At 36.6% G+C, this 17,981-nt stretch overlaps 1 protein-coding gene across 5 annotated transcripts in view; it reads right to left on the reverse strand.

Moving 5' to 3' along the window:
* The window catches only part of CADPS2 (calcium dependent secretion activator 2), a 478,890-nt gene that overhangs the window by 167,638 nt on the left and 293,271 nt on the right, over nt 1–17,981 (reverse strand). For all 5 annotated transcript variants that reach the window (XM_082631735.1, XM_082631734.1, XM_082631733.1 and 2 more), the window contains one exon: nt 16,253–16,319. In XM_082631735.1, the coding sequence (XP_082487861.1) occupies nt 16,253–16,319 (67 nt within the window). The remainder of the gene's footprint in view (nt 1–16,252; nt 16,320–17,981) is intronic.

Raw genomic sequence — 17,981 nt, forward strand, 5'->3', positions numbered from 1 at the left:
AACTTTCACAAAATCTGGAGTTTAGCTTTCACATATTGTTATAATTACTTAATTACTTCATATTCCTATAACGTATTTTAGGAATCATCTTTCACGTTTTTCTTTGAGTCAAAATATTTTATAGGGCTTCCCTGGTGGCGCAGTGATTGAGAGTCCGCCTGCCGATGCGGCGGACATGGGTTCGGGCCCCGGTCCAGGAAGATCCCACATGCCACGCAACGGCTGGGCCTGTGAGCCATGGTCGCTAAGCCTGCGCGTCTGGAGCCTGTGCTCTGCAACGGGGGAGACCACAACAGTGAGAGGCTCGTGTACCGCAAAAAAAAAAAAAAAAAAAAAATTTATAACAGTAATTTAGATTTAGCTATTTCTTATCATTATGCTCTTTAATTCTTTTATATTTTAAGTTTGATATTTCTGAGATACTCACTCATTCACCTTTCAAATATCAGGAACTCCACTTTCAATATTTTCAGGAAGGTGAATTGTATCTTTTCTGAATCTCCACCCATACCATAATATTTTCTAGTGCTTTTATTCATGAACAACTTCTTGGATGTATACTACTTCTCAAGTCACACAATTTCCCATCAAATTATATATACTGTAGATATACTCCATTTCCCATCAAACAGAGTATATCTACAGTATATCTCTGTAGATACACTCTATTAAGTTCAGTAGTTGAGTGTTAAGGAAATACGAGGCAACATACACATCTTTAATTGAAAAAATATTTTGAAAGGAATGTTTACATGAAGATCTCTTCTCACTACATTTCCTGAAATGTGGGAAGCCTGTTTATCTGCAGACTAATTTCTTTTATTTTTTATTTTTTTAAGCATCTTTATTGGAGTATAATTGCTCTTCAGTGGTGTGTTAGTTTCTGCTGTATAGCAAAGTGAATCAGCTATACGTATACATATATCCCCATATCCCTTCCCTCTTGTGTCTCCCTCCCACCCTCCCTGTCCCACCCCTCTAGGTGGTTACAAAGCACAGAGCTGATCTCCCTGTGCTATGCGGCTGCTTCCCACTAGCTATCTATTTTACATTTGGTAGTGTATATATGTCAATGCCACCCTCTCACTTTGTCCCAGCTTACCCTTCCCCCTCCCCATGTCCTCAAGCCCATTCTCTACACCTGCGTCCTTATTCCTGTCCTGCCCCTAGGTTCTTCAGAACCACTTTTAGATTCCATATATATATGTTAGCATATGGTATTTGTTTTTCTCTGACTTACTTTACTCTGTATGACAGACTCTAGGTCTATCCACCTCACTACAAATAACTCAATTTTGTTTCTTTCTATGGCTGAGTAATATTCCACTGTATATATGGGCCACATCTTCTTTATCCATTCATCTGTCGACAGACACTTCGGTTGCTTCCATGTCCTGGCTATTGTAAATAGTGCTGCAGTGAACACTGTGGTACATGACTCTTTTTGAATTATGGTTTTCTCAGGGTATATGCCCAGTAGTGGGATTGCTGGGCTGTATGGCAGTTCTATTTTTAGTTTAAGGAACCTCCATACTGTTCTCCATAGTGGCTGTATCAGTTTACATTCCCACCAACAGTGCAAGTGGGTTCCCTTTTCTCCACACCCTCTCCAACATTTATTGTTTATAGATTTTTTGAATATGGCCATTCTGACTGGTGTGAGGTGATACCTCATTGTAGTTTTGATTTGCATTTCTCTAATGATTAGTGATCTTGAGCAACCTTTCATGTGTTTGTTGGCAATCTGTATATCTTCTCTGGAGAAATGTCTATTTAGGTCTTCTGTCCATTTTTTGGATTGGGTTGTTTGTTTTTTTAATATTGAGCTGCATGAGCTGCTTGTATATTTTGGAGATTAATCCTTTGTCAGTTGCTTCATTTGCAAATACTTCCCCCCATTCTGAAGGTTGTCTTTTCGTCTTGTTTATGGTTTCCTTTGCTGTGCAAAAGCTTTTAAGTTTCATTAGGTCCCATTTGTTTATTTTTGTTTTTATTTCTATTACTCTAGGATGTGGTCAAAAAGGATCTTGTTGTGATTTATGTCATAGAGTGTTCTTTCTAGGTTTTCTTCTAAGAGTTTTATAGTGTCTGGCCTTACCTTTAGGTCTTTAATCCATTTTGAGTTTATTTTTGTGTATGGTGTTAGGGAGTGTTCTAATTTCGTTCTTTTACATGTAGCTGTCCAGACAACCTTATTGAAGAGGTTGTCTTTTCTCCATTGTATATTCTAGCCTCCTTTATGAAAGATAAGGTGACCATAGTGCACGGGTTTATCTCTGGGCTTTCTATCCTGTTCCATTGATCTGTATTTGTTTTTGTGCCAGTACCATAGTGTCTTGATGACTGTAGCTTTGTAGTATAGTCTGAAGTCAGGAAGCCTGATTCCTCCAGCTCCGTTTTTCTTTCTCAAGATTGCTTTGGCTATTCAGGGTCTTTTGTGTTTCCGTACAAATTGTGATATTTTTTGTTCTGTGAAAAATGCCATTGGTAGCTTGATAGGGAGTGCATTGACTACGTAGATTGCTTTGGGTAGTAGAGTCATTTTCACAATGTTGATTCTCCCAATCCAAGAACATGGTATATCTCTCCTTCTATTTGTGTCATCTTTAATTTCTTTCATCAGTGTCTTATAATTTTCTGCATACAGGTCTTTTGTCTCCTTAGGCAGATTTATTCCTAGGTATTTAATTTCTTTTAAGTATCAGAAAATGTTTCCTTTTTTATACTATTTCTTACTTTTATTGCTATTTTTGCTCTGTTTATCTGTTCTGTCCTCTTCTTTTTACGCTTAGAAAACAGATTTTTGTTACATTGGATATTTGCTTTTTTTCCTTAATATCTGCCATTGTGAGTAGTTTTCATTTCAGACTTTCAGAGCTTCTCCATTGTCTTCTATAAAACTGACTTCATTTTATGCAGTGTTCATTCTGTATATCACTGCCTAAAACGTGGACATCAATTAGCTGCTGTTTTTAGTTTTAATGCCTTCTGATTTCTACCAGATCTCTTTTATTAATCTCAGCTAACTCTTATCTCATTTTTAGAAACTTTTCAATAGAGTCCATGTTTCTCAAAATTTAAAACATAAAATCAATATATTTGAATTCAATATTATAGAATCTCTTCATAGGTCTCCATTAGCCCCTCCTCCACCCCCTTTTAAAAATCTATCACTGAACAAAGAGAGATTTTCCAGGTCTGCTATTTGACAAATGATAGGAAATCCTCATTAATTCCTTGTATTCTCCCACTGGAGTACGGTCAGAATCCACCTCTTCAATCTCTAGCTTGAGAGCAAGTAGAAACAAACAGCTCTCTCCAACCCAATTTCCATTCTCTAGCAGGCATTTATGTAGTGAGGTTTTGATAGAAATTCTTCCTGTTGCAACTGTATGGTTCTTTGCACTCAGAGGCAAAACAAAGTATTTTGAAAGTTAGATGGTTTTCATAAATTTTTGCTTACAGCAAAATTGTGGAAGGCCTTAATTCAGTTATAAAATGACCAAATAGTAAATATAACTTAATATATATCACTATATGTTTGGGGCATCTAACTCAGGAAATTAAAAAAAATTTTTTGAGACACTGAGTAATACTACTGTGAGAAAGGTTCTGTTTCCAGCCACTTATTTAGGTGAGCCAGGCTTCCCCATTCCTGCATCTTGCAAAAGTTATATAAACAAAAAAGGAATTAACATGAAACCCTTTCTCATTATAAATAATCATTCACAGACAAATTGGGAAGACAGCCATGTCCAGCTCATTAAGATAGGCATTTCCAATCAAATTTAACTTTAATAATTGTTATTCAAAATCTGTCACATAAGTTTTCATAAGCTGTGTGCTACTTATAATTGCAATTATACTTCAATGTAAAATAAATTTTTAATACTTAAAGCCTTTTGGTTACAGGAGTTTTTATTTGTTCTTCCTTTTGACTGTTTTATTTTTCTTCAGGTGAGGTAGTTTGACTGACTTGTTTTGTTCAAACAGAGGGACAAGGGGAAATACATCTGGGTGTTTAGGATAAAAAGAGCTAATGACAAAGATTTTTTAGGGAAAGGGGTTTTTTGGCCTTCCTGTGTTATTCTTTATGTCTACTATCTCTGTTCTCTGGATCTTATCTTTATCTTATTTGGCTTAAACAACAGAAATTTATTGTCTTGCAGTGCTGGTTGCAGTGCTGGAGGCTAGAAGTTTAACATTAAAGTGTTGGCAGGGTTGGTTCCTTCTGAGGGCTGTGAGGGTAATCTGCTCCTTGTCTCTCTCCACACTTCTCATGGGTTGCTGGCAATTTTGGGCATTCCTTGGCTTGTGGAAGCATCATCTCCATCTCTGCCTTCATCTTCACTTGGCATTCTCCTTGTGTGCATATCTGCTCCCAAACTCCCTCTTTTTAATAAGGACGCCAGTCATACTGGATTAGGGGCACACCCTTCTCTGGTATGACCTCATCTTAATTACACAGAACAACACTATTTTCAAATGAGGTCACATTCTGAGGTACCAGGGGTTAGGACTTCAACATAGGAGTTTTTTTTAAGTTCCAATTTTGTAGACATTTTTAATTGCAGAGAAGTGTGATAGAGTGATCAAAAAATTTTGATGCATATTTATTCTTATTTCCTAAGAATAAAATTCTGTTGGGGAACAGCCATGGAAATAAGAATTCAAGGAGAAAAAGCTGATAATATATAATTTGCAATGGTTACAGGTGCATATAAAATCACAACAGTATGTAAATTCTATTGAGCATGTTTACGATTAATTTAATGGTTTTATTTTAGAATCTGCATCCGTTGCAACTATTTAAATTTATGATAAAAAGTTTACAGTGATCTATAGTTGTAAAAAAATTAATTTAAGGGACATACTAGGAAAACAGTTTGAAGACTGATGTGAGTGCTCCTGCCTAACTGGTCTTTTTTTAGGAAGACACATCTGGTCCTTCCTTGATACCTTTTAGAAATGTGAGAATTAGTCTTTCATTGCTTACTAGTCAGAATGGTAAGTAACTGACTGTAGTTTCATGTACATCTACAATTTTTATTATCTTCTTCCATGTTCTTATGGGTCATTTCTCCCCTGTTATTTATTCTTTCAACAAATACTTATTGAATATCTACAGTGTATTTTTCTAGGTCTTGAGGATACAACAATGTCCCCAGCACCAGAATCAGAAGAAAAAAAAATTAGAAAAATAAAATCAATCTCACATAGTGAGGTGGAGAAGAATGAATTACAAATAAACAAGGAGATACCTACAACAATTTTGGGTGGTGAATTGCTTTGAAGAAAAATAAAGCAGAGTAAAGAGTATGTCATTGAAGGGAGTCTATTTTTGATAATGTGGCCAGAAAAGGGCTCTCTGAAGACAATCATATTTCAATATTGGAAGCATTTCAATCGGAAGTGAAACCTGGGATAAGCCAGGTTTAACAAATGAGTCTGCCATTTCAAAGCCAAGTCCCAGTTTCATATCCCCCTCAATTGCTTAACCTTATTCTTTCCAACTTATCTTTGACAAGACTCTGGACAAATTACTTTAAGCCCTGTATAGTTCAGTTTGATTTTCTGTAAAACAGAGACAACAATGACTCATGTTATACAGGGCTTTCAGAGAACTGGACATACTGACATAGAGCACCTAGCACAATGCTTGCCTGTTATGCAGTGGTCTCCCAATAAATCAAATCCAACTGTCAGGGAACCATCAACCTTCTCTCTATGCTTCTGTGTCTTCCTAGAGTCATTTCACTGTGGGTTAGAGATGCAGTTTGTTCTGTAACAGCTGTGAAGGCACCTGACTGACTTGGGGATTGACCCGATTTGGGGGCTGTATGCTTCCATGCTGGGAATGACTAAGGACTGTTGACTTCCATGCCTCAGCCTCCTGCTTTCCAGCCTCACTTGGTTCTCTCCCCCTTTATCTTTCTATTTCTCCCCAGTCTCATGCGTTGTTTCTTTCCATTAAGCAGACAGTGACTATGTTACTGAAGATACCCGTTGAATGAATATGTAAATGAACAAGAAACTGAGGGAGAAGAAAAATTGGAGATGCTTTTAAATGTAGTTTTAGATATCAGCCCCTCCATTTCTAATGGACATTATCTTGAATACATATTTCAATGTATATTTTAAAAAATTATTTTCTTAAAACAACAATAAAGATTAATCTCAAAAGCTCTTTATATAAATCATGTTCGTGTTGTCACACATTAAACAATCCAGACTTAATATGCATAACGCACCTAAAGTGCTTAAACTGTGCTTGCTATTTAAGATCTAGCCTTAAAAACTACCCGTCAAAAGGCTACTTGTTTTTTACAGTCAGTGTAAAACGCTTACATCAATGTTGCTTTTTTCTTTATATAACCTGAAGTACAGGTTCAGTTGCTGTTTTCTGCTTTAAGTATTGTATTTCTACCTACCTTTAAATAATACAATTATCTCTTAACATGATGGATATGTTTAAGTACCAATTTCAAAATCTTTAGAGATACCAAGAAAAAAACCCAAAGCCAAAAACCCTCCAGCTTTAGAGAGATTGCCTACTTTTGAAAGTCATGGTAATTTAAATGGTATTAAATATGTATTATTTTGTACTTGTTTTAATATTTTGTTTACTCTAATATCTCAAAAGTCACCTAACAGTACTGGAGTCTATCACAGATAACTGGGCCCAGAGTTTTAATGAAGAGTACAGATGGAAGAGTAACAAAATACCAACGACCAACGAAGCTGTCACTGACAATTAGGAAATCAGACCCAGGAGGCACCTGAAAAAAGTGCAGTTTGGCTTTCAAATACTCTGGTTCAGGAAGCAACTAACTACGAACACTATGCTTTTGACTCGTTGGCTCCTGGTTCCGCTTCCATAAAATTATGCTGTGTTTTATGCTTTTGATTCCTCTAATGTTCCCAAGCGCCTTCACTTTTTTTTTTTTTTTTTTTTTTTTTTTTGCGGTACACGGGCCCCTCACTGTTGTGGCCTCTCCCGTTGTGGAGCACAGGCTCCGGGCGCGCAGGCTCAGCGGCCATGGCTCACGGGCCCAGCCGCTCCGCGGCACGTGGGATCCTCCCGGACTGGGGCACGAACCCGCAACCCCTGCATCGGCAGGCGGACACAACCACTGCGCCACCAGGGAAGCCCAGCGCCTTCACTTTTGCCCATCTCTTTTGCAAGGTCATGCTAAATCACATTCCAGAGGCAAACTCTACAAGGAACCTGTAGTATAAATTCAAGTGAATCCTTCAGAATAGCGCCAACACCTTGTAGCTACTGGTTTGCTAGCCAGTATCCAGAGTGAGGGTAAACTGGAGGAATTGCACTCTGAACGAAAAGAACTGTCAATATCAGTTGGCACTAATAGTCAACGGATGCTGCTGAAGGATAAGCTACAGGGGCCAGGGGCTCCCCATGCTCCCCATGCTTCCAGCTGAAGGCAGTCTTGCAGCCTCCACTCTGCCCCATCTTCACATACCAGGGAGTTAGATAGAAACAGGTGGTCTGACCTATTCTGATCTAGCATTTGTTTTCATGTATAAGCTTACTTATAAGCTTATATACTATAATTGCAATTGAAAATCCATTCAGTGGAAAGACAGAGCAATGATAAACATTCAATATCCTTAACCCAATCCACTCTTAAGAACTCCATAAAGAATGGATTTGTTGAGAATTGGGGGATATAAACAGACTTTAATCTGAGGACAGTGTTAAATCAGGTTTTGGCATCATTATCTCTGAAGGGGCACCTGAGATGCTGAGGTCCCACGAGGTACCTGCATCTGGTCTGGGAAACCTCCCACTTTATTTTCAATTGCCAACCTGTTTAACACCTGTCTGTGTCCACACGTGTAACTGCTAATGGTGAGTTCTTAGACACCACAGCATTCAGCTTTGTGTGTTGTATTCCTACCGCAGGGATCATGTTAACAGCTGGCAGCTTAGCAACTGCCACCGTCTAATTTCAGTAAAGATTAAGGCTTAAAAATCCTTAGCTGGAAATGTTCTTGGCAGAGGCCAAAGGTGCTGCTAGAGTTATTTAAAAAAAAAAAAATCCCAGAGCTTAATTTAATCAAGGAAAATGAGTATATCTTCAAGATCATGATGGATTTGAAGGAAATATATATTTACTGTCTTGACCAAATGGCATAAAAAAGATTTAGCAATCAGTGCATAAATTAGAAAGAGGAAAGGCAGTCTTTTTAAAACAATGCTCAGACTGATTCACATATACTCTTCTATTGAACAAATATTTCGGCAGTTTCTACTCACAGTAGATTATAAGAAAGACAAGGTCCTTATTTTCATGGAGCATATATTCTAGAAGGGGTAAAGAGATAATTAAAAAATAGATATATAAGGATGACAACTTTGATTAGAGAAAAATGCTCTGAAAAATATAAAACAGGGTAATGTGACAGGGAGTCACTGTAGATTGGGTGGGTAAAAAAGACCTATTTAAGGTGACATTTGACCTGACACCTAAGTGGGTAGATAGAATAAGCCAGTCACAGGGAAAATATAAGCAGTAGAATAAATGTTCAGAATTTCTTTAGATGCATTTAGGGGTAGCCAAGCAACAACTGAGTGGAAGAAAGGTAGGGAGACTTAATTCAAAGGCATATTTGCATAGAAATCACACTTTAGAAATAAACTCATATTATCACATATTTGAGAGAGGGGGCTGGTGACTTGGAAGTGCTAAACTCCAGTTCTTGGCACTGCGATTAATCTGGGCGCAGGGCATTACAAGTCAAGGTGCTGCTCAGTGACAGGCAGGGACTCATCAAAGAGGAAGCTAGAGGCCACAATATGTACAATATATAGGACCTTCTCTAGGTTAGAGTCAGAGGTTATTCTAAGTGTAATGGGAAGTCATGGAGGGATTTAGACAGAAAATTGGCAAAATCTGAGTTGTGCTTCGAATAGATTATTCTGGCAATGTGAAGAATGGTTTGTAAAGAGAATGGTAGAAAGTAGAAGCAGAGAGAACAGCTGGGATTCTACTGTGAAAATCCATGTGAAGATAATAGTGGTTTCAACTAGAACAGTAGCAGAGAAGATGGAAAGAATGGAATGTAAGCAGGATACTGTTCTGGCTGTAGATAAAACAGTATTTTCGGACTGACATGGGGGCAATGAAAAAAGAGTCATCAAAGACAACACCAGCGTTTTGGTTCAAGTATGCTCAAATATAAGTCAGTTTTATGTTCCATATAGAGGTCTGAGAAGGAACCCAAATTAAAGGTGAGATATTAATTTATCTTATTTACCAAGTCTTAATTATGTGGCAGGAACACTGCACATGTATGTGTAAAGATATATATGCATATGAATGCATGCATACACATAAAGATATACACATACAGCATTTTAAACTTGAGTCTTATAAAACAAAAAAATTAAGCCCATTAAAATTTAATTCAGATAAAGGATATTGTCACAATATTGCACATTCCTCATTCATAGGGCCTTTGCTCTTTCATATAGGTATGAGTTAGAAAAGAAGAGAAATAGACATTTCTTTGCAATCTAAACATGAAAATAAAAACACAAATTTCGGGGCTTCCCTGGTGGCACAGTGGTTGAGAGTCCGCCTGCTGATGCAGGGGACACGGGTTCGTGCCCCGGTCCGGGAGGATCCCACATGCCGTGGAGTGGCTGGGTCCGGGAGCCATGGCCGCTGAGCCTGCGCGTCCGGAGCCTGTGCTCCGCAACGGGAGAGGCTACAACAGTGAGAGGCTCGCGTACCGCAAAAAAAAAAAACACACAAATTTTAAGGGAACACAGTGTATATGCAAAAGAGGAATTTTTGCATTGCGATCATATCCTGATCTGTATGAGATACTCCTTACCAAATTCGGCCCTACTCGCACTCTACTTTCTTTTATAGTTTTAGCTCTTGAGACATAGGTAAATGATATTTTAGAACCATTTTGAAGAGTAAATGCATTAGTTCGTTAATGTCCAAAGGTAAATTGTATAAATTAAGATGGCCATTTTCTTGTTTTTGGTTCTTTTTTTTGGCTATGGAAAACTCAATTATCACAAAGCAAAAGTTATCTTAAAAATGAAACTTAAAAAAATTCTTTTCCTCTGAGATTTTGTTCCAAATAAGCTCCACAACCAAAAGAATTTTCAAGTTTCTTTCATACGTGCATTTTGAAAGATAATACATGCTACTTGACACATAATGACCATTAACTGTAAAAAAAGACAAATTAAAAAGAAGTTTTGGTGAGTATTTAAGCATTCATGAGTCAGCTAGAACTTTATAAATCTTACTTCACATTATACGTATCTATGCCTTTGGCCCAGCAATTTCATTTCTATAGGAATACTCCCACATACAACTAAAGATTATGCATCTATACTGATTCCAGCATTATTTGTTGATATAAAAAAAGGAACTTAAATGTCTCAAAAAGGGGAATTGTTACATAAATTATCTTAATCTACACTATGGGATCAATCATCCATTAAAAAGAATAAAACAGATTTTTAAATACTGACATGGTAACTTCATGATATATTTTAAAAGAAGATGTGGTACATATATACAATGGAATATTACTCAGCCATAAAAAAGAATGAAATTGGGTCATTTGTAGAGATGTGGATGGACATAGAGTCTGTCATACAGAGTGAAGTAAGTCAGAAAGAGAAAAACAAATATCGTATATTAACACAAATATGTGGAATCTAGAAAAATGGTACAGATGAACCTATTTGCAGGGCAGCAATAGAGAAGACGCAGATGTAGAGAACGGATGTGTGGACACAGCGGGTGGAGGGGGTGGTGGGATGGATTGGGAGATTAAGTTTGACATAAATACACTACTTTGTATAAAACAGACAGCTAGTGGGAACTTGCAGTATAGCACAGGAAGCTCAGCTCAGTGCTCTGTGATGACCTAGATGGGTAGGATAGGGTGTGGGGTGGGAGGGAGGGGATATATGTATACACATAACTGATTCACTTCGTTGTGCAGCAGAAACTAACACAATATTGTAAAGCAATTATACTCCAGTAAAAAAAATAGGAGGATCAAAACAATTCACAAAACAAATGTATCAATACATGGAATGATTCCATTAGGGTTGGATTAGACTGAAACAAGTTTAAAAGGTCAAACTACTAGCAATGGTTATTTGGCTATTTGGGGGGAAGACCGGAATAAGGTGGCCATGCTGGTAGGGGTGCTGAAGAGGGCCTTTCATTTGCTGCCATAAATACTTGTGTATGGTTTGATTTTATCCTATACTGAGTATGTCTTGGGTTTGTAAATTTTAAATCAGTTTAAAACATAAAGCCAGAGAGCCACTACCTTATGACTTTCTTGATTTGACAGCAGCATATTTATTCACTTTGCATTACTATAAGCAAACATCAGCTTATGTCCTAAGACTAAACCTAGACCATATCATTTCCTGCAGTAGTGGCATTCTCAGAACTGTGACAGTAGCCTGCTGCAGTGCTTCTCCAGGTGTGCTGTATATTTCAGGTATCAATAGGCTGGGGCAGCCACTTCTTTAAGTGTAGAGCAGATTTTGATGGCATCTCACTAACAGAGTGGTTCTCGTATGTTTGCAGCATGTAATGATCACTCAGTGGCATGGCTGACTGTTTATATCCTGTGCCAACTCAGCTGATATGTAATTAACATTATGTCTTGATAGCCTGCTGTTGTTTGCAGCAACTTCAAGTCATGATTCTGACACATCGACAACAAGCAGTGAACACTCTGATACAGGGCCAAAACAACATAGATGTCTATCTTCTTCAGTTTCCAGGAATGTCATCCGGTAAGTGGCCTTCATGAGCATGGGACTGTTTATTCCATCAGTCACTGGCCATTTCTTTAATGTAGTAACACTGTTTTGTACTTCGTGAAATGAATGATCCACAGTGATTATTCATTTATCTGTTTGTCTTCAGATCAATTGTAGTTGTGTGCATTAATTTGAGCATGGCACCGTGACAGAGGAAATAAGAGCTTAGCCTCTAGAGACTGAAAGAACTGGATTAATCACTTGACGCTACCACTTACTAACTGTATAATTCTGGGCAAATTATATAACCTCTTTGTACATCAATTTAATCTGTACAGTGGGGATAATACCTACCCTCAAATAAACCTTATTCTGAAGAGTAAAAGAGATAATGTAGTAAAAGTGTTTCCCATAAATGCCTGCCACATTTGCATAATAAATATTAGAGTAAATATAGCAATAATTGTATTAATAGGTGAGTGTTTCAGGAATTTTTATATTACCACAGAATATGCGATATCTGGGGGCATACAGTTTTTTGAATAGGCATTAGCTGAATACAGAATTATGAAATAATTCAGTTTGGTTAAATCATAAATACAAGTATAGAATTTTAAGGCTACTGAATGGTTTATCATAATGAACTAAAACACGTTAGTGTCATAAGTACTTTACGCCAATGATATCCTCCAAATGTAATACTAAAACACTGAATAAGCATAACAAACACATGTAAGTTTAATACAAACACATGTACGTTTTGGTAAGAGTTCAAACATATTCCTCAAAATCACTGTTCTTTCAGTTTGGCTTGAACCAAAATTTACCTTCATGAAAAACAAATGCAGCCTCTTAGATACATGAAAGATCTATTTAATACTGTAACTGTACTGGCTTCAGAATCTAAATGGGGTCCAAAACTAATCTTACTTAGAAGCTAAATAAACACCCCACATTGATAAGTAATTCATTTTCCCATTTTCAACTCTGATTTAAATGTTTATACAAGAGTCTTTGAAAAGTCTCTTCACCTCAACAGCTCTGCAAGTGTTCACTCTGATCAATGACTTTGCAGCTGACCAAACCCGACTCTCAATCAATTTTTATGAGTACAAATTCTTGGGCTGATGGCTAGATCTCCAGCTATATCACTCATATAATACACACTCACAAGTGGTGATGAGATTCACATTATCACCAGAGCACCATTCTGATGATGGCGGCAGCAGACACAGCAGGGGTATACTGTCCTCTCCGAAAATGACTCCTTCACCTTTTAATAGTGCAGCCTGCAGGTATAGATCTACAAACTATTTGCCAATAGAATGAGAGCTATCTTTAAAAATACTGATAAAACCACCTGGTTCTTCCCAATGAGTCCTTCTTGTTCAATCTCCATACATACCCATCTTGATTTTGAAGTGGGTACATTCAATTTGTCTTCCCATTACATTTGGAATTGAAAGGAAGATTCAATTGTATTTAAATCTTCAAAAAGTTGCCAGACTACTGGCATGTAAATCTCAAAACACTTGGGCATGGGATTCTTTGTGTGAGTACACGTACATACATATATTTGTGTAAAGATACAATGTTTAAATATGACTTCAAATTTTAAGATGATACCTCAGGTAGAATAAATCTGAATTCATGATAGTTTGGTGGTGTTTCTCCTAAATTTTAATTATGGGGTAAAGAGGTTTACTTCCTTTGGTTTAAACTGAATTTTGCCTTTAAAATGTTAAACATATTTTTGTTATGTGGAGGACTTTCTAGCTCTCCAAAGACATGGTTAATGTTCCTAAAAGACATACCAATTAATGGTCTCAAAAGTGTTCAACATCCTTCTTTCATTTCTAAACTCTCTTATGGGGTGATAAAGTATATGTGGTTGTTTTATAACTTGATTCTTGTGATCATATGCCAGAAAATAAGGTAAGGAGCAAAGGATTACCTTGAACTTTACCTGGCCAGAAGCATGAGGTGTTCATTTGACCTCTCAAAACTGATCTACTAAGGCCTAGTTTTCATATTAAAACAATCAGTATATTGTTTTGTCACTTCACTGGATCTCTACACAACAAACACTCTCTGATTCATTCTTTAAAAAATAATGAATATGATCCAGCAATCACACTCCTTAGCATTTACCCAAAGGAGCTGGAAAGTTATGTCTACACAAAAACCTGCACACAAACATGTATAGAAGCTCAATTCATAATTGCCAAAATTTGGAAGCAACCAAGATGTCCTTCAGCAGATGAATAAATAAACTGTGATTCATCCAGACAATGGAATATTATTTAGTGCTAAAAAGAAATGAGCTTTCGAGCTACGAAAAAACGTGGAAAAATCTTAAATGCAAATTCGTAAGTGAAAGAAGCTAATCTGAAAAGGCTACATACTGCATGATTCCAACTCTATGACTTTCTGGAAACTGCAAAACTATGGTAAAAAGATCAAGGGTTGCCAAAGGTGGGGAGGAAGATGAATAGGCAGAACAGAGAGGATTTTCAAGGCAGTGAAAATGCTTTGTATGATGTTATAATAATGAATAGTATGTTTGTCCAAATACACAGAGGTACAACACCAAATGTGAACCCTAATAAAAACTATGGACTTTTGATGAAGATCATGTGTCAACGTAGGCTCATCCTTGGTAACGAATGTACCATTCTGGTGAGTGATGTTGACAGTGGAGGAGGCTATGTCTGGGGACAGAGGATATATAGGAAATCTCTGTACCTTCCCTTAAATTTTGTTGTGAACCTAAAACTGCCCTAAAAAAAACCATATCGACTAAAAGGTATGACATGTTGAACATCTGTGGTTACTGGGTGACATTCTCATGTGCTCTCATACGTATTTCCACCAGTTAAACTCTATGCTTGCTAAGAGTCAGTAGGGTTTGTTCAGGCCAATAACATCAGCTATTGAACTTATGGGATGGGAACTTATGAGATTCTATGTAAATGAATGATATATGACTATGAAAAAGAAGCTGCACTTCCTACAAAAAATCAGTTGAATGCTTGGAAAGATTTGACAAAGACAAGTCACTAACACAAACTTGTCACATTAGATGTGGGTGAGACATCTATAACTGGAGAAAGATCTGCACTCAAACTGCCTGGTAAATGCATTTCAATTCTTGTGCCAATGTCAAGAAATTAAACCTGGAAACCAAAGAAGATGGCTTATAGGTGTGGTTTTTGGAGGAAGATCACTGAGAACTCCCAACAGGGAGCCCTTTCTCAAAGCAAATGCTTGGGGTTTATATCAAAAGATTGTCAGTGTGTGTGTGCACATGTGTGTGCATCTTTTATTAAACCCGTTGACCAAATATTGGTTCTATTTACATAAGAAAAAGTCACACTTTACCCAGGGGAAAAAAAGCACTTTTGATGAAAAGGTTATACTTTTCATGAAGTTACCATGCTGTTATGTCACATCAATAAAATAATTTTATCCAGCAGTTGATAGATGGTTTTATTTCTGGAAGACAGCAAATAATTTTCCTTCCTTGGAATTTCACCATGTTAATCTGATCTGGGCTATTTAAACTACTTAATGTGTGAATAGGAATCGATGAGATTTTACAGACTGTTTTGTGTTAAGGATCCCAAGAGAGCTTCTCTTTTCATATATATTCACTGGGAGCAAAACAGCTTGGATTTATCATGAAATGGAATGACTATTACTCAAAGTTATTATTTAATGTAACTTTAACTAAATGAGTATACTCCATGAGCAAAGGTCATCCATGATTCAAAAACCAAACCAAAACAAAAAAGAGTCAACTGAAGTGTACATTCCAATAACCTGTCTACATTCAGAATCCTATCACAAACAAATCTACCAGTCAAGGTAATTTAAAGACCTGTACATGTGAATAAGTGATATATATGGTACATTTTTATAAAAATGCATGTTTCTATGTATTAAGTTTTATCTATGAACTATCAGTACAATGCAGTGACTCTCAAGGTATGCTCTTGGGATCCTGGAGCTCTTCAAGATCCTTTCAGGGACTTGGGAAGTCAAAACCATTTTTCTAACAATATTCAAACATCTTTGCCTGTTTCACACTTACTCTCTCAAGAGCGCATAGTGGAGTTTTCCAGAGGCTAAGTTTCACCTGAGATTGCAACAGATTGAAGGCAGAAGCTGATGTGAAAATGCAGCTGCATTCTATTTTATTAAGCCAGAATATTAAAGAGGGGTACAAAAGCATAAAGTAATGCCACTCATATCACTAAAATGTTTGGCCTGAAAAATAGTTATTTTAAATAAAAAGGTTATTTGCATTGGCATATAATGGACTTACCACTTATATTTTAAAATAAATTAAAATATTTTTTAAACTTCTCAGTTTTAATTTATGATACAGTGAATATTGATAGATACCCCCCACAAAAAATTTGAGAATGGCTTAGAGTGATTATGTAACAGGAAAAAAAATCTACTTACCTGAACAAGAACAAAGTAACGTTTTTTCCATCTTTTCCAAACCTTCTGTCCAAGGGCATACAGATATCTGGTAAGAAAAACAAGTAAAAGAATACTTTACATGAATAATGGTGTGGTTCCACGTAATAGTATTTCTTCCATAGGTATTTATTCTTGCGACGAGCCTGCTAAAGGCAAAGTTTAGTTCATTTGGAATCTGTGACAGCACGCAGCTTCTGTGTTACAAAATGACTGAGCCTGTTCTAAGGCTTTTGAAAGGGAATTGATTTATGTGGATTGTCAATTGTCAGTTCTTCCCACAAATTGAGCGAAGTTGGAGTTAGAAAGGATAATCAAAGAAGCAGTAGGAATTTTATTCTTATACATATTTCTTAGGAGAGACAAAGGCTACAAATTGAGGCTATGGTACCAAATGTTTCAGCTTTCAGATGACTGGGGCTGAGGAGTGTGGCCTGGCAGGGAGCTGGCTGCAGAGTCCAGAACCCATGGAGAAGGGTCGCTGTCCAGCTGAGTGTTCCCGAGATGTGCCTGCACCAATCTCAGTTTCCATTTCCTCAACTATCAAATGAAAGGACTGGATGTGATGATTTCTGAGGTCCCTGCCGGCTCCATAATTCGGAGATTTGCCTGACTTATGCAAGCTTCTTACTGCAAATTTTCCTAACTATGAAATTTAGATAATAATGAAGACGACACTGTATAATTTAACACAGTTTCAAGCAAGGCTTTTGTTTAACTTTGCACTGCTATTAGTAACCTGAATTGAAATGATTCAAGTAGTCAATCATTGGAGAAGAGAACTTTTGTTCTTACTGAATATACGGAGGTAAGCTTAAGTATCAAGGAGGAAAGAGAAGAAATTAAAAATTAATCAGGTATGAGTGTGTCATGGAGAGCAATTTAAAATTATACCACATACCTCCTACAAAAGTGGAAAACACTGTTAGAAGTTTAAAATATGACAAATAGAGAGCTAATTCTTAAATTAAAGTAAGACTTTTCACGATTTTATCACAATCCCTTTTTCTAATGTGGAGGTTTAACACTGCAGAGGCTATTCAAACTAACTTAATTTATAAACAATTCTGAGTGATTTTTAAAAAGGACTATAGCTAATAGTTTGTTTAGGGGCTTAAAGTCTTCAGACTTTAAATTTTTAAAACTGAAACCTTAGCTTGAATTTTTAGTTACTGTCTTATGAAAATAATTCTCTTTTGTAAAACAAAACAAACATACTCTTTGTCCCCTTTTGAAAAAAATATGGGATATTAGCTAAGGTGTGCGGAAATTATGGGATTTCTTATTCACTGCTAGTGGAGTGTAACATAAGACCACCTTCCTGTAGGATAACATGGCAGTATATAGAAACGGTCTCCACCTCTTCATCATGGAATTAGGGAAATAATTAGATACACACACAAAGATGTATGCTACATGGATAATTAGAACAGCATTATTCATATTATGAAAAAGGTAACAACCTAAATGTCCAACAGTAGGTGAATGTTTAATAAATGCTGGAAAATGCATAGAAATACTATGCCACTGAAAAAATATTTTTGATAAAATAACATAAAGAAAATCTCATTGCATAACGTTATGGGAAAAGAGCAGATTCAAAACTATTGATACATAAATACCTAGTGATTTGAAATTTGTAAAAAAAAATACGAAATAGATATTCCAAAATTTTAGTAATAGTGCCTTTGAATGGTGGGATTATGGAAGA

Source organism: Mesoplodon mirus (genome assembly GCF_964341445.2).
Source record: "Mesoplodon mirus genome assembly, chromosome: 9".
NCBI lineage: Eukaryota > Metazoa > Chordata > Mammalia > Artiodactyla > Ziphiidae > Mesoplodon > Mesoplodon mirus.